The sequence below is a fragment of the Lissotriton helveticus genome, chromosome 12, assembly GCF_964261635.1.
Source record: "Lissotriton helveticus chromosome 12, aLisHel1.1, whole genome shotgun sequence".
In the NCBI taxonomy this organism is placed as follows: domain Eukaryota; kingdom Metazoa; phylum Chordata; class Amphibia; order Caudata; family Salamandridae; genus Lissotriton; species Lissotriton helveticus.
Genome location: NC_136073.1, coordinates 607,251,800 through 607,270,470, shown reverse-complemented (window position 1 = coordinate 607,270,470; position 18,671 = coordinate 607,251,800). Strand labels below are relative to the sequence as shown.

Genomic DNA, 18,671 nt, shown 5'->3' with positions numbered 1-18,671 from the left:
AGGAGGTTGTAAGACAACCGGCGGGGCACCCACACCTCGCTCAACTGATTGTTGGGTGTTCACATTTCCTCCCGTTTTAAGGCAAGACTTAATTAGAGATTTGATGGAAAAGAAATTATCTAAGCTCGCCTGTTCTAGATGGTCCAATTGTTCCGCCAGCTTTTTAAGTCTATCCTCAAAGGGGTTCAAGAGGGACCTTATTAGTTTCTCCACTTCTAGAAGAAATTGTGGCTTGGGTGTTGGTGTCCCAGGGGATGCTATGACAATGGGATCTGGGCCTGATGGTAATGGTACCCCAGGGGATACCATTGTTACGGGATCCAAGCCTAATGAAACAACTCCTCCCTCGCCCGCCGGTAGCCCAATAAGGTTATCCCCAGTAATATGTCGGCTCAGTTTCATATGTTTTTTTGGGGGTTTTAGAAACTGGCCTTTCTTTGCAATAACACCCCTTTTCCTTTTTGTACAAGGTTTAGGTTTTATAGTATGTGCTAGAACACTGGGTTGAGTTGTAAGATGTTGCCCAGTGGGTGAGTTGGTTGGAACACCGGGGGAATTTTCAGGCAAAGTAGTGGTTACTATTTCTAAAGGGAAGGTATCCGATGGCTCATTTACTGGGAGTGAAAGATTTGAAATGTCGTGTACCGCAGGGAGCAAGATAGATGATAGGGGGGTTACCAATGAGGGGAAACTTTGGCTTTTGCGTTTTTCAAGAGGGGTTTTCAACAATTCTATGGACAACCTACGCCCTGCAAGTCTTTCTGCCAAGGAGATTTCCCTGTCGATGTCCTGGGGCAGCCGTTTAAAATAGGTATCTAGGGGGCCCATAACAGCTGCTTCCGCTTCACCCACCAACGGCAGCAAAGTGGATGTATTTGTAGAGCAGGCCATGTAGATAACCCCTAGGCACCTCAATATATAACAACAAGTATAATTACTGTCGCAACTATAATAACTTGCTTACAGTACCAGTGCGGCAAATGTCAATGGGATGGCCCAGCCCGGCCTCCCTCGGCCCCGGACGGCCACAGACGGTCCCGCCCTTGTCCCGGGCTTCTCCCGGCGCGCTCCCGCTCGCTCCCGCTTAGCGGGAAATGTAATCAATTTTAAACTTGGTGCAGCTAGCCAATTGGTGGAAGGACAGGGGGGTGTGTCCAGCGGGGAGAGCAGCCCAGGTGTGTTCAATGGGCGCGCAGGGGCTCCTGGACACTGGAGTCCCTGCCTACTCGCAGCCCCGCCGACACTCTGCCCTGCCTGCTCCTCCTCAACAGCAACAACAGACCCACACTGACAGGCGCCTCCAAGCACAAGGCGCTGCGGGACCCACGAAGCGGGTCCGGCGAGGTTCAAAACGCTAGCAGCGCTTGCAGCACTCAGGAACAAGGAATCCTCTGGGATAAGGTCCGAAATCCGATTCCAATGGGGGTCCGAAATGCAGCAACCAGCTTGGCTCAGGGTAAGGGTTCCAGAGATTAGATGCGAGTGCCGGCTTTTTCAAACAATCAGGCGGGGGGCGTGTCCAGCGGGGAGAGCAGCCCAGGTGTGTTCAATGGGCGCACAGGGGCTCCTGGACACTGGAGTCCCAGCCTCTTGCAGCCCCGCCGACACTCTGCCCTGCCTGCTCCTCCTCAACAGCAACAGCAGACCCACACTGACAGGCGCCTCCAAGCACACGGCGCTGCGGGACCCGTGAAGCGGGTCCGGCGAGGTTGAAAACGCTAGCAGCGCTTGCAGCACTCGGGAACAAGGAATCCTCTGGGATAAGGTCCGAAATCCGATTCCAATGGGGGTCCGAAACGCAGCAACCAGCTTGGCTCAGGGTAAGGGTTCCAGAGATTAGATGCGAGTGCCGGCTTTTTCAAACAATCAGGCGGGGGCGTGTCCAGCGGGGAGAGCAGCCCAGGTGTGTTCAATGGGCGCGCAGGGGCTCCTGGACACTGGAGTCCCTGCCTACTCGCAGCCCCGCCGACACTCTGCCCTGCCTGCTCCTCCTCAACAGCAACAGCAGACCCACACTGACAGGCGCCTCCAAGCACACGGCGCTGCGGGACCCGCGAAGCGGGTCCGGCGAGGTTCAAAACGCTAGCAGCGCTTGTAGCACTCGGGAACAAGGAATCCTCTGGGATAAGGTCCGAAATCCGATTCCAATGGGGGTCCGAAATGCAGCAACCAGCTTGGCTCAGGGTAAGGGGTCTTTTACCATTGCAACATACTCTGCAGAACAGCAATATAATACAGAGTACATTATTACAGTGTTCACTACAAATTACATTAACTGTCATTGTCCTCTACTAGGGAAGCTTTCTGCCCTTCATGTGCTTGTATACTTCTGCAACTAAGGCAACGATTATGCTTACATGATGTTGTTGCACAAAAGGTCATATGACTTGCCAGGCCACACAAAGATCAGGTTATGCTTTTTTCTTTCTTTTTTTTCTGGCAGTTTATATAGTGTAAACTTGGCCCTAGGGCACTAAAGGTTTACATGTAAACCATATATTTTTACATGACAACTGTTCTGCAGGAAGAAATGCTTTGAGTGTGTAATCGAGGTATTGAAGCATATCTTTTGTGAAACACCAAGTCTGTTAAAAATAAGTTGTGCAGGAAAAAAAGTTTTGAGAGAAAGGCAAGGGCTTTACTTGGATATCCTGCGTTAAACTCAGGAAAAACAGAAGATGGCCTATTTAAACTAACCTTTTCAAATCCTCCCTTTGATAACCAGCCCCCAGTGAGAGAGAAAAGACTTAAAAGGAAACAAATTATTTGAAAACGGCATGGAAATGTTCACCCTCAGATATAGCCAATGGAAATACACACCATTGACAAAGCTGACAACCTGGGCTTGTTGTATCAGCCTTGTAACTTGCTGTATTATCTATCTGGGTGCAATGACAGCAGCTCCAAACTACTAGTGGGGAGGCACACTATATAGAAGCACATATTATTAGCCACATCCGTAATCTTCTTGCCATACCCCTTTGAGGGACCCACCAGTTTTTTCATAACACTTGAAGCCCTGCATAGACCTTTTGTCGTAGGCCAGGGTTTATTTAATGAAGCATGCTACAAATAGTAACTTGCTACATTTATTTTTTTTTCTTTCTGAGCATGATGAGCTGCCAACTGTGGTAGACTTTTATGTTTATGGTAATTCAGCATTAGTCGTATCATGTTGGAAATTTGTATAACACGCCCTGGCAGCCGGGGCTGCCGCAAATTGCTGGAATCTTTGTTTCAATTCTTTTGAGGCTAGTCTTGTTCATTATTCTATGATTCTAACTCCTGTGGCCTTGCACCCCTCACACTGCAGTGGAATTGAAAGTGTGAGCATTTAATTGTCCCTTTCCACCGCCCACCCGGGACCTGCAGGTAGGGCCTTTTCCTGCAAAGTGTGGCCCGCACTGAAGTGGTCTCCCACTCCGTGCACTGCCTGGTCAATAAAACATGAACATTGCCTATTTTTCTCAGAAAGTAAATGTAGGTCAAACGGTTAGTATGTGTATGGAAATGAGTGGCAAACTGTAAGGTACTACACAATAAACATTTTGGTAACTGTCAAAGTCATTTTACACTCATTATCTGATCCAATGAAACCTGTTACATATGTTTCTGTTATTATATTGATTATACCGTAAATGCATGTACATCTGATTTTTCTAGGATTACGTTCGTCGGCATTCTTCCAAGGGCAGGATGACATATTAAACATTTAGTGACACCCATATTTTCTGCATCTACAAATCTGTCAACTGCCCCCACACCGTGGTCAAAACACACACAGCCATTTTGTTTGTCGGGAATGCTGCTACCACCAATTCATAAACTACAATGTCTGCTTGCTCATTCAATCTTGCTCTCTGTCTCACTCTGAGAACACAGAAGAGAACACATATGCGCTTGTGCAGGCAAAGTATTGCAGCACTATTTGGTATCTCTCTGATGGTAAACCACGCAGCTGGATAAAGTCATGTTTTTTACACCTCAGCTCCAGACGGAGCATATGGGCTGTCTCAAACCGAGACATGCTGCATCCACTGGATGGGCTTTAGCCTGCCCATGAGCTTCCCATTTGCTGTCACCATCATCACTCTTCAGTTATATCCACATATTCCAAAGCACATCATGCCACATATTTCCTCTACACAGCTTCACACCATGCCATACAATTCCACAACAAACAATTCCAATCTAACACATCACTCACTCCCTTGCACTATCATCAACCCTGTCATCACTTCCCTACACACCCACTGCCTCTCTCATCTCTCCCTCAGATTCCCAGTACCCCCTCTCATCTTACAATCCCGCTGATCTCTCCCATCCCTCCCTCACGCTCCCTGTCTTCTCTCTATACTGCCTGCTCACATCCGCTACCTTCCTGTACCTCCTCACGCTCTTCACTGGTCCTCCTCACGCTCTTCACTGGTCCACCTCTCGCTTTCCCCCCTATTATTGGTGCCCCTTCCACTTGTACCTCTATCTCTCTCTCTCTTACTCTCTCTCACTGCTCTCTCTCGCTCTCTCATGCACTCTTCACGCCTCTCTCATACAGTTCACTTGAGTTCTCAAGCACAGTTTCCATACCATGCCTTTTCACACATTTCTGTCCCTCAAACCCACACTCTCCTCTTATTCTTTAAGTGTTTTACTTTCCTGCATACATATTTGCCCCCACTTTATGCATCTATGGCCACCTCTCCCCTTCTTTCTCACATACACTTTCTGCTCCTCTATCTCAAATTTCTGTCCCTCAAAACCACACTCTCCTCTTATTCTTCAGGTGTTTTCCGCATACACATGTGCTCCCTTTTATGCATCTGTGGCCTGCTCTACCCTTCTTTCTCACATACTCTTTCTGCTCTTCTATCTCAACTTCAATCACCATTTCCTGCACAAACTACCTATCCCTCTCTATCATCCATTTCTATCTATTTTGCGCAGCTCTCACCCCTATCTATTCACAATGCACCGCAATTCCACTACACAAATACACCACACACTTCCACCCCACACAATTTCAAAACTAACAACTTGAATACAACCAACATAATTCCACTGGACACCACATACATCCACTACACTCCAAACCAAAAAACATGAGTAAAAGACACTGTCATTTACGTCTATAGCTCTAACCCGTGCAAATTTGAGACCTATTCTAAAAGTGTTGATAGATGGGCCAGCCCATCAAATAATGAACTCCATTTGGGCAGGGCAGTGGAAGCATGTACTCCACTGACCTGGTAGCCATACAGCTCACCGTATTGAGGGATTTCTGACAGCCTGAAAATCCCATGATAGGTTGTAGGACTTCAGTCAATGATATAATAATAATATTAAAAGTTGGGGAAAAGTCCAGCTGGCGCAACTGCAGGGTCAGCTTTGACAGCGAAGTGAACAGATTGGTTGAGTTTCATTGCTTCAATTTCACCCTGGTTCAAGAGCAGTTATTGCGCAAGAGGAAATTCTTTTTGAATTTTCCTGTAGCTGGATAGTAATTTCTTTATTTTTTGAAAATTCTTTTTATTGAGTTTTCAACACATTTAAGATCACACTACTGTATCACTGCATAGCACTCCATCCCATGCCCCCTTGCACAACATCCCATTTAGTTCTGGAATACCATGAAGTAGAAGTCAGTTAAGTCTGCTGCTACCAATCCGGTTCACTATAGATGGATATGTTCCATGGACAACTGTGCACTTTCCACCAAGAACTTCCTATGGGTGGCCAGCTCTGGGTGTTTTGTGCTGTACTTTCCACTGCCTCCAGATTCTATCATACTTTTGTGGTTACCCTCTGGATCTGTACACTGCTTCCGCAGCTAAAGAGCAATTATACCATCCCTCTTGGCTACTTTGAGATTGTGGGGGGCCTGCATCTCCAATGGCCTGCTTTGTGACGTTTAGCAAAACACAACTGGTCCCAATCATCAGTTTTTGTCCCCTTACCCATCCCATCCCAGAAATACTTCCATGATAGCCAACATGTGATTGTGTTCTATCAGAAATCGGCATACCCTTTGTAGGTTAGGGTATAGCAGGATCCAATACACCTGAATCACCTGGCATTTCCATACCACATGCATGAAGGAGCTTCTGGCCTGTCCATAACGAAAATATTCAGGGCAGCTGTCCCTCCCCATCCTTCATAGCCTCTCAGGGGTTTAATATATTCTTTAACCTGGTCTAACCTCAGGTGAGGCAATATTACCCATTTTCGGCTGCCATTGTTTGCCTTAATCCATTTGTCATCATCCAAGGGCTTCAGGTCTGACTCATATCTTTCCTGCAATTTGTTTAGCCGGTCTGGGACATTTAGCACCAGAATTCTGTATAAGCAAGATCTGCCTTTCCTACCAATAGCTAACATCATGAGTCAGATTTCTAATGGACTGTACTCTTGTGAACGCTGTTATGTGGCCCGTGTGCCTAACCAGTGCATGTCCGCACAGTAGGTAAACAAACCACTTTAGCTTCAAGTTGGTCGTAGAACATCATATGGCCAGATGTCTCCCTATTTACAGATCCCAAACTTATCTCAGTGCCCTGCAGCCCTACCGTTTCCTTTGGGCATGTACCCATGCACAACAGCTTCTTCCTAGTAGGCAACCTCCAGTTAATCAATGGAATGGCTGGAACAGCTAAAATGGCTGGAATAGTGGGCAGGAGAAACTCCCCATACAGCCAAAACCCTGGTGCTTACCCGGTAAAAGGAGTCTGCTTAAGTTTCGTGGCTGGGTCTCCCCAATCCCCCCGGTCCCCAAAGATCCAGTCATTAACCGCCAGCAGCTGAGCTGAGCTGAGCTGCCCAGTATTATAGTCTGATGTCTACTGCCCCTAGTCCGCGATCACAAAGGATTGAATGCACTCCTTATGAGAGATTCATGACACCGGTCCTCCCTACTTGTAGCTATTGATGTTGAACTGTAGGGTTGTAAATCAATGGGTAAGGATTTTCTGGAGCTAGTGTGGCAAAACATACAACAGCTGTGGCAATGCCACCATTTTGAAGAGGGCTATACAACCTCATCATGGAAGGAAGCAACAGTGGTCTCAATCTTTAAAGAAAGGTGCAAAACGTGACCTGGCATGCCAAAGGCCCATTTAGTTGATAGATGCCACAGATAAGGTTTTGGGCAGAGTCCTCCTTGCACGCTTGAAAGATTGGGCATCAGAAAATTGGATTCTGTCCAATACTCAATATGGTTTTAGGAGAGGGCGGGGTACAACTGAACAATATCTTAATTCATCTTTAATCATTAATACGCACAGAAGGTCCTTGAAGAGTTCTATCCATCTGGCCTTCATGGACCTATCTGGTGCTTTTGACACTGTCAACCGAGATAAATTATGGGCTATGTTGGAAGGTATGGGTGTGGAAAAAGCGTTAGTAACCCTACTCCCCAGTCATCACTCCGGTACCACAGTCATAGTAAGATATGGCCGTAAAGGGGAAAAAACACATACTTAGATGCCTGTCAGGTTTTAGAACATTACACAGAAAAGGTCAGTAACTTCTCATACTTGGGCAATCTTTTTGCAAACTGTTGAGATGGGAACCTCTTTTAACCATAAGAGCACAGCAGACAAGTAGCGTGATGGATGCACTATTCCGTTTTGCTTCTAAATTGGGGACAACTTTTTGTCTTTATTGCATTGTCCCTAGGGAGCTGGGGGTCTTGTCCTTTTTCCTGTTTGAAAATTAATAAAAGATTTAAACCATACATTGGGACACAAGCCTGTGAAGGAACTAATTACCCTTTATAGCCAAATGTCTCTCTATTGCCAGGTATGGAGCTGGGGTTTGGGGCTACGCTAAAAACCAACAGTTTGTAGGAATCGAAAATAAATTCATGAAAAGATTACTGATGCTCCCAAAAAGTGTGCCTACCTCTTTTGCCATACAGAACTTAACTAGAATTTATGGAAGACTCTTTACTTCTATAGGCCAAGATAGGGACCTCTGAGGATTTAATATTCTCATGTGATGTTAATAAAGATTCCCAAAAATAAGACAATGTTTTAAAGATTCCATGGTTTTAATATTTAGAGAGGATTTACCATGAGATTGGTCTGGAATACTTTATTGAAAACCCTCAATGAATTCCCCTAAATGCCAAAGGAGTTTTCAAGGAGGCATACTGTTCCAGGGGCAATAGGCTTATTAGTTACCAACATGACAATATTGGAGTCCCCTGTTTGCTTCCTGCCCCTGCACAATGTTATCTATTTATTTCTACTAAGTTCCAGTTCTGATTTTATCTAACCAGGTTCTGTTTATGCACTGTGCACTTTGTTGCCGGCATTTCCTCGCCAAGGAGGGTGGTCAAACAAGGTTATGCTCTGCCCATGTGATAATGTCTCAGTTTAAAGAACTATGGACTTTGTATTATTTTGCACATTGCATAAATCAGAGAGAACTAGATTTCTGCTCCCATTACTAAGAAATACTCACTCTTGCTCGTATTGATGGTTTTAACTTCTTACCGTCTTTGGCTACGGCTGAAATCTGTATTGCAGTGGCTAACTACATAAGAGACTCCATTGCGATCAGATAGCCTTAGGAGTAAAATCTGTACGGAGATTTTACCTTTTTATGATGAATTGTGTATGTATTGTATTTTAATCATATTAATTTGTAAATCTTTTCATGGTTCTCTGAGCTAAAATAAAGTTATTCTTGACTTGACTGGCTCTATACTCCATCTTGATCGGGGGGAGATCTATCTTACCATATTTCCCTTAATTTTGCGTGTCAACGGGGTCATATTCCTGTCCCAGGTTTCCTATGGGTCTCATGTGTTAGAAATTGGGTTTCTGGTTGCCAAAAGAATGCAGCCTGACCAAGCAGAAGCGGTAATCCTAGTCAGGGTAAGCTCGATCCACAGTAAAAGATAACCTCACCCTCTGGTAGCTTGGCACAGAGCAGTGAGGGTTATATAAAGAGGCAAGGTGTAAAGTGTTTGTGCATCACACAAACACACAGCAACAGAAAGAATACCCCAAAAAAGACTCCATACAGGTTTAGAAATACTAACACTATTATAAACAAAACAAGACCAAAATGACAAAAATCCAATGTATAGAAGTTGAGATATTAAATGTTAAAGGAATACATGCAGTGAAGCGCTTAGAAGCAAGTAGCATTAAACAAGTTACTTTACATCGTGCTGGACCGGGTCAAAGTCAACGTTCAGGCTGACTGCGTGGAAGGGCAGGCCAGCTACAGGACCCATGCAGGACCAAGTGATCAAAGTACCTTTCCTGGTCACAAACAGTGAGATGGGTCGATCTGTCCCACGTAGTGATGACGATGTGTTAGTTTGGAAGATGGGTGCTTGAGTTGAGAGGTGTTGAGTGATGTGCCTCACCAGATTCTGCCACACAGTCGAGGGGATGCCTCGATCTCACCAAACTGATGTGGCGGAGATGCACTGTCCGATGCATTAATCTCTAGAGGCAAAGTGCTGGTTCAAATGTGATGTGGCAATTAAACTCCAGCAACAGTGTTGATCGCCGGTTCTATTACACACAGACAGGAGATGCGGCAAATTCCATGTTGCAAGTATCTGGGCCACTTCCAGTAAGCTTCAAACAACAAAAGAGTGTAAATCAACAAATGTATAGAAGCACAAAAGGAGAGAAGATGAGTATGCAAGTCTTATTAGATTTGTATAGGAAGCCCTCACTCACCACCCTGGTTGGTGACATGCTTCATCATCGGGCCCACCGGGAGAAGCCGAATGCCTCCCCGGTGTGTTACAACGCCAGGATTACTGTGGAGCTGGTTAGTTGTGAAGATTATGTAAATGTGAAAAGGGTTTAAAAATGTCCAGATTGTGTCTCACATAAAAACTTTATTCTGTGGCCAATCTGACATATTAAAAGCAATGGGTTTAGGAAACTACCACGTTAATTGTTTGGCTATTTCCACTTAAAGTGGGGTCAACATGTTTCTGCCCTTGATGTGTGATTTACTGGGCATTCGTCAGGACCATGGGGAGTATGGGCACGCTAAGGCCCACCCTGACCAGAGGACGTGAAAGTTAAAAATCAGTGCAAAATGAACAAACCAACAAGTTGTGGGAAAATTACCTCATAATCAGAGGAACCTGTATAGTTTGAAAAATAAAAGATCCACTCCCCATAGGTCTCGGGAGGGTGGTGGAGGCGAAAATGGCACACTGCCCGCAACGCCTGGCACCCGTTCGATACCTGCGTGTAGCCTCTAACCGGAACACTTCCAGTAAGTTCAGGCACAGGAGCAGGGGTAAGGACTTTGATATCCCTGAGTCTCAAGCAACAGGAGGCAAGCCACAAGCACCTGGAGATCACTTGGCGGTAAGGCAGAGTCAAGCTCTCCTTCAGCAGAGTCCGAGAGTAGCAGACAGCAGGGCAACGCTAGATAGAAGCAGGCCTTTCAAGCTTGTAGTCTAAAAATGAGTCATTTGAGCACCACAACATTCCTCCTGATAGATTCAGATCAAGATCTATAAGTGTCTGATTTTCGGGATGGGGGTTAAAGACCCAGTACTTACACCCAAAAGTGCCTTTGATGTGAGGGTGTGACTTCAAATCAGCCCTCTGAAGTGCATAGGTTCTCCTTTCAACTCAGTCCTGTCCATCAGGGATAATCTGTCCTTTTTGTGAGGACAGGACACTGCCTATTCAAGTGACGTGTTAGACCCTCCCTTCCACCCCGCCCAAGCAAGGCCATCAGAATGCAGATATATTTAGATGGGTACACAGATCCATCTATACTTTATGTGTTGTGGTGGTCTTGCTTGAATGCACAAAGTGTAGCTGTCACCCACCCCAGACGTATATTAGAGACGGGCTGTCACTCACAAAAAGCAGTAAGTGCAATGTCTACTTTCTAATAGTGCTGTAAATAAATAGAGCCTAAAAAGGGCCTGTTTGACTAGGGCCTGTGCAATGGGTCTTGCATGAGACGTTGTTTGTGATCTAACTCAACCCTAAAGTACCCAACTTTTCCCCCAACAACCCTCTAATCAACACTTCTAAAGAGGAAGCATCTGCCGCCCCAAAAACAAGAATAGGAACAACATACAATACAACATAGTATAGTAAAATAAAGTAATCACCATAGTCTTGTGTAGCAGGGAGTGATTTGCCCCAAGACAGACCCTCTTTACAGATGCAATGTGTCTCTTCTTTGTCTGTGAATGAGAATAAACTTGTAGCTCTACATGGAAGAAAGGAAGGAAAGGGACCAAACTCTATACCACTGAATAACATCTCATCATCCACTGGTAGCGTCCCCTCCCCAATGATCAACAGAGCTCTCTGAGGAGGATGCCCTATGTCTGTCCTCCAGTTGTGACCACAGTTGGCCTCCTATCAGTCTTCTGAGTTTCCTCCTAGAGTGGGATGGTTGACCCCCTTCGGCCTCCCAAATTGTCATTGGTTCCTTAGTTGATATGGGCAGTTATTTCGGTATACAACCTTTACCACGCATTTTTTACCACGCACTACCATTACAACGCGGTTTTGACCACGCATACCATTACAACGCATTGCGCTGGGGGGCGCTCTAGGATGGGGAATAGGTTAATTTACTATCCAATAACCTTCCCTAGTGTCCACGGGGACTGGAGTTGGAATAGTAAATTAAACTATTCACTATCCAGCACCCCAAAGCGCTATGCGTTGTAATGGTATTCGTGGTAAAAACCGCGTTTTAATGGTATGCGTGGTAAAAGTATGCGTTGTAACGTCATACATCCGTTATTTCCTCTCCGCCGCTCAGTCCCAGAGCTCTTCCGGACTCTTAAACAAAATGGTTCTCCACTGATACATTACTTTCAGTTTGGCAGGGTACATCAGCATGTATTGAATGTCCTTAGCCCTAACTTTTCACTTAACCTCTAAGAAAGATGTAAGAAGGGGCAGCACTTTACCTGCATAATCGGGGGAGAGCATAACCATAGAGTTGGTGCAATGGACGTTGTTGTGCCTGCCGCAGGATATAGTCTGTCCATAAGGTACAGTATACTGATGGTAATGCCTCTAGGCGGTCTCCCTGGCTGTGGCCTTAGGGCCAATGCCCTGTGCACCCTTTCCAGAATGAAGTAGGAGGATAGCTCACAATCCATGATGCTGGTTCTGAAGTATTCTCTGGGGAATTTCTCTCATGTTGCCCACCCCCTCTTTTCTACTCTGGGCCACCAAATCAGCTCGGCTGTCACAAGCCCATGAGCGGGCTTAAAATGAAAGGTGGTCCCTACCACTCCCCTCCCATGTGGCTGTATCCTCTCCCTAGCGAGTCAAGAGTCAATGCAGAGGTAGAGGTAAGTCGCTGCAGTGAGATTGCAGCTCCAGGTGGTGTCTGTTGGCGCTATGTCCATCTCCCGGCAGGTCGTTGTTTGCCTAATAAGTTTCTCTCATCCCCGACTCCCTACATGGGCTTAGGTTGGCCAAAGGGGACAAGTGTAGTGGGCACTACATGGATGTATGCATCCAAGAAAAGGTGGCCCTATAGTTGGCTCAACCAGGCTGCAGTTTCAGTTCTAGCCACGTGTGGTGACCAGTCCATCTCCTCCACTCTAAGGTGCCCGTTACATTGTTACAGGCCACCACCTGGAAGTGAAAGCAGCAATGTGCCACACCTCAGCCACGCGCCTGTCTTCTCTCCCTCTCACGCTCCTGGAGTCGATGCAGAGAGGGTTTGCCACTGTGGGTTCACAGCTCCAGGTGGTGTTTGCCTCTGGCAGGCCCATCTACAGGTAGGCCGTATGCACACCCAGGCCGTCGATTGCAGAAATTGGCTCTCTCATCCAGGGCTCCCTGGATAGGTTCGGGTGGGCCAAAGGGGGTGATTATAGGGCCACTGCACTGGTGCCTGCAACTGAAAATAGGTCACCTCAAGTTCGGATTCAGCAAGGTTCTAGGAGCTGGCATGTAGCTCGCTCAAAATGCGGCTACCATCTTAGGCTGCTTGGCCGCGTCCCCCAGTAATTTCTTTCTTGATTTCTTTACAATGTAGTGGAGGTGAGTGATCTGTCAATGGTAGGTGAGCCCTTTGGGAGCCAGGATGGTATTTATCAGATAAGGTAGAAACTGTATTGTTTAGAAAGAGCCATACAAGATTTCATAGGTAAAGAGCAGAGTGAGCACTCATGGTAGCAGCACACGTATACACTGCTAAATCACTATTATTCACTGTTACTGCATCTTTGATCCATTACTCACAAAAGCAATATTTCACTCACACATTTGTTCTGCTTTTAGGTGATGAGTACAAGGTGCTAAGGATGTGAAATGCCAAAATAGGAGTGAACATAGTATGCTGTTTCTTGTACATATGTTTTTTATTTGCTTGAGGTGTGCAGCCTTTCATGACTTTCATCTTCAAGACTCATGACAGTCTACATTTGTTTACAACGGTCTTGGTAATGCTGATCTTTTTTTATTATATTTTCAGGATCCAGACAATCTGCTTGAAGAAGTACCACCACCAGAATACAGGGATGACTTCCACATCCCCAACTTTTCACCTGAGAAACATGTGAGTTTTCTTTAAAATACAATACCATCATGTTCATGTGCCTTCTCTCTCAAATTCTGTTTCTTCCATACCATCTTCACAAACAAAGTACATCCACATGATATCACACAAATAACTTCCCATGGAAACTATAGTCCATTTTCAGAAACACAAGGAATTCTTTACGTTATTAACAAGGAGTGAATGGTGTAGCAACTCAATCCGTCTCTCATCCACTGGTTCCCTTAGAGAGCTAGAGCTGATTTCTTAACTTCAAAGCTGGTTTTAGTGTACAGTGTAAATGTACAGAGGTGGAATTTATCTCCTGAAGGAAAAAGAGATTATTTAAAACAATGACCCTTCTGACTACTAGACTAACCTCTTCTGTGAAACAAAATACACTGGGGTTGATCCAATTTGTGGGCGAGCAAGGATCTATGGGCTAAAAATTCCCTTTCACAATAGGAGCAAATTTAGCTTTTTCTATCCTCACTTCTAGACTAGACAAAGAATTGGCTGGCCTTGGCTTTAATCAATGGAGAAAAAAGCTCCTATTCCTTGGGGTCAACCACTTACTGGCAATGCCCACAATATGCGTTTTTTGAGAAAAATAAGTCAACTGTTATACATGTTGTCATGTCTAAATAGCCTTCTTGTTTCCATTCTCTCTATCTACCAGCTTGAGGACATGATCAAAATGATGAAAAGCACTCTCAGGTTGTGCGAGTTCATACTTTCTAAGTAGGCTGAGGTAAGATTTTGATGCCGTTTTCCTGTCAATGTGAGTGAGAGTGTGAGTACTATCAGACTAAAAGGATCACACAACAAACCATCACTTATCGATGGGGGTCACTGGAATGTAATGTAAATGTAGGGTGGATTTGTAGAGAGCTGCTTGTCACCCGTGAGGGTCTCCAGGCACTTCTTCCATACAATAATGGGTTTACTATACTTGCCAAACAATCCACCCTATGCTACATAGTTTACAGTTTTTTTTACAAATAAATGTATTGCTAGTTTAGAAGGATAAAAAATTACACATGGTGTTGCTCTGTGGCAAACGTTAACTACTCACCTGAATTTATCACCCATGTGGTATACTGGTACTAGAGAGGCAAAACATTTTGCGAGAACAGCATTAATATTTTATAAAACAGCAAAATAGTATTGTCACAGAATGTACTACATTATGCTGCATAATTTGCACTGTGTTCCATAATTTGGCCTTCCTATGTGTCTCATGAATAACAATATTGTGGGACACTAATGTCATTGATAAAAAAATCAAGAGACAAAATATCAAAAGGTAAGTATGTAAAGATTTTCTGTACCTAATTCAACATATGTGTACCAAAATACATATACATATATCTTTATTTATTTGGAGTTAAGAATGGCAAATGTATATGTCCCTTTGTGCATTTACCCTTTAATATTTTGTCCCTCGATATTTTGCCCACAGTATTACTGTGCCACGATATTCTTGTACTAGACGTTTAAGAGTTCAATCGGCCCTTCTTAGTCTCATAATTCCAGAGCCACTTATAATATAAGGCCTTTGGTTACTGTTTTAAATTACATTACAGTTATGAGGGTTGAAAAGGAACGAAATACATAGGTTTTCAAGAGCCTAGTGAAATATGTAACCAACAATGGAACTAGCGAGACTGAGCGATCACATACCATTGGTGCTGAAGGAGGAGAGATTTCGGGGTAGGGTTGTCCAAAGCACTCATCATCATAAAAGAAACACCTCTATTTTTGGGAAGATTGGGTGTAAAACCTTTTAGAAGAGAACTACTTTACCAATTCAGAGATTCATCATGTGAGAATAGAGCCACCAAGAGCTTGGCTGTAATTCCTCTATGGATGCTTTGTGATTGCACAGAAGAGCAAAATAATTCTGCAAATTTGGTACAGATGCGAAACGGGGGGGCCCATGAGTAAGGATCGTTATCTGCCCCCTTGAGTCCGCCCAACACTGTCATGGAAACATGGACCAACTGACCTCTAGTTGGCAGTCCCGACCGCCTAATTATGATTCAACCACACATGGTACGGTCACATACTTACATTTCCCTATGGGAGCATGTGTTATGGCTATAAATCAGCTGTATCACAAGCTCCCATAGAGAAATGGGAGGCTGTGTTCCTCCCTGCACCACGTGGCAGGCACCTCAAGGTACCTGCCACACAGTGCTGGGATCAACGTGCCCCATTGGACCCCAACCGGAGGCCACAACAGAAGGGGCCCTACTTGAGGCCCCCAAACACGCTTTCCAACAGGCTTTCCATGTCGGAAGCCGGCCAGGAAAGTCTGCCCCGTAAACCGTGCATCATAATTAGGTCTAACGGTTTTATGGTATTTATTATTTGAACATTTCCATCTGTATTTGTCCATATTTCTTTTTTGGCCAGCTTATTGGTATTTATTCATATTTAATTTGTGTTGTTTAAATAGATGAGGTGATAACTCGTGTATTTCTGCATTTAATTAACAGATAAATGTGGACTCATACTTAAATGCCTGTCAGGTTTTAGCACATTACACAGTAAAAAATATAAACATAATAAACCCACATTAAAGAAATAGTGTAATAACACATATACATGTTGAGATATGCAGTAATTTAAGGACATATCATTGAGTTTTGTAGCTCCCCTTGCTGTCATTATGTACAGCTACTGGCCTGAAAGTGATTAATCTCAGCATGATGAATCACTCAAAAGAAGCTACATTTTCTGTATTTTTCCACTTTCAAAAATAAATACAGACAGGGGAGACAGTGTTTTCTGTCTGTGTTTATCTGCAAAAATCAGACAAAGCGGAAATCAGGGAACCCTAATAATAATATGGACGGTATAAAAATGCGTCCATATGAATTACGGGCCAGACTCCGACAGGCCGACGGGCTCCTTGAGCCTGTTGGAAGCCAGCTGGAATGACTGGCCAGTTTCATTTCCGACAACCGAAATTGTATTTAGGGGGTCAATAGTGAAACCAACCATCTCGGTCGGAAAGCTTCCGTTTCGACCGAGATCGTAATCGACCCCTAGGACTGACATTTATCTGGCCTGTTTCACATTGTTAAAAATAATCTGTATGATTCCAAAACAACAGGGTGTGACACTGGAGAAGACAAGAGGCACCTGCTGGAGTACAATATTGTATGGTAGCACATTTTCATAAACTGCCTTACCTCTTGTCGTATTTGAAGAGTCACAATCTCTTCAGTGCTGACTCCCCCGTCACCTTGGTTAACGTTATTCAAATTATTTGCAAGCCAAAGTTGAACACAGAGCAAAATATATTTTATGAGCTACTGGTGCCTCCATTGCTTGCTGGACTGTGAGGATGGGCAATTGCTTACTTGACCTATCTGACCTTGTACTTTTCAACTTTCAGGTTTCAACCTACTTGCCATTTCTTTGGCCTTTGATTCGACCACTGCGACTGATACCACTGACAAAATGTATTGAGGATCCCTAACCATCTCCCTTTCTCATAAACATTCATTGCTGAAACACAATATCCCACCAGAGGACATCCAGAGAACCATTAGAAATCCTTGAACAGTAAAGCTACACCAGCCATAGAGAAACATGAAGATTTGACTTTTGTGATTTGGCGAAGGACGACAACCGCATCTCAGGAGTATGGCTGAGGATCACTTCGAATGATAACGAAGGACTACTTCCCCGTGGTCTGATGCTCCTACATCAAATCATTCACCAATATCATCCATGACATGTTAGTTCATAATAACTTGAGCAATATTAAGCAGTTGTTCAATAGTCACTGTACAGCCATGGTGAATTTTAAATTGCTTACTATTTGTAATGTAAATATTACTGTTTAACATGTTTGTATTGCAAATGCTCTTGTGCAAACTCTCGGAATGTGAACATTGTACATTATTTTATGTAATTTAATTTAATTTAAGGGCCCTTGGCAGTAAACAAAAATGTTTTAAAAATTAAATCACTCTTGTCTTTAATGATGACTCTCATACATTCTTGGCTACATGACTGGCATAATCCTTCAAGACAGAGTTTCAAAACTAAGAAGGTGTGGGGCATGTTGCATCACAATGCGTCACTCTTGAAAAATCACTCTCAGCAATGTTTTTCTATGCAGAATTTAGGATTTGGATGGAACATGCTTCTTCAATCACATTCAAAAGTTTGAAACAAAGAAACCCACTGGTCTTTGTCTATTAGTTCGCTTGGCTCAGATCTGTGCAAGGGAAGCAATATGAAAAAAACAATTCTGTTCATTAGACTAATTTGTAGGCCTGGGCGGTAAACTCTGCTACCCTTGAGGAGTTTGTGGACTTTTTCTAACTCTGCACTCCGCATGGACTGCAGAGCTTCTAAAAACTCTGCATATTGGTGTGCAGCAGATTCTTTCCTCTCTCATGGCTCGCCAATATTGAGTTAGCAAGAGCGAGCTAGGAAAATCCAATGCTAGACTATCTCCTGGCGAGATTTCTCATTGCGAAGGGTCGCGGTAGGTCATTACTGCTCATGTTGAGAAACATGCCACTTGGATTGAGGAAGCTGCCACTTGAGTAGAACATCTCAAGTGGCAGAAGGATGCACCCTTTTGAGCTATAAATCAGCAGTGCAACTTACCTCACTCCATCGCGTGCGGAACTCCATGGAGAGTTTTTTGGTCACTCCGCAAACTCTGGCCAGGCCTCCTACTTTGTCCCTTGTTTACGAAAACGCTTATGCCAGCCATTAAGAATCTAGGAAACCGCATTTACACAAACCACTATAAAAATAAATTCCATGTTGATCACATTTAGGAATCTTCTTTGACTATTCTCAACGATCATCGTAATTTGGGGTGTTCAACGGACAAATACAATCTTACTGTTTAAACATACATCTTTCTTAAAGAAATAAATAAAGGACAAAACTAAAAAAAGTGAATCTGTGCACAAGCCCCTAACTTGCATGTGAACTTTACCCCAAATTATTTTTTCTACTCCTGACTCATTCTAAGAAGGAAGATATATATACCTCAGGGTCACATGACTTCTCTGTCACAGGTCAGAGACGAGATAATTAGAAAACAAACCCCTGCCACTGTGTGTCTCAAAATGTCCTTTGTGAGAGAGAATTTGCTTGTTGTTTAGCAAAAGTAGGAGGGA

General features: G+C 44.1%; 1 protein-coding gene across 1 annotated transcript in view; it reads left to right on the top strand.

The window, feature by feature from the left end:
• Nucleotides 1–18,671, top strand: part of LOC144798070 (maestro heat-like repeat-containing protein family member 2A) — a 103,672-nt gene that overhangs the window by 32,712 nt on the left and 52,289 nt on the right. Inside the window, exon 12 of the mRNA XM_078668844.1 lies at nt 13,450–13,533. Within this exon, the coding sequence (XP_078524970.1) occupies nt 13,450–13,533 (84 nt within the window). The remainder of the gene's footprint in view (nt 1–13,449; nt 13,534–18,671) is intronic.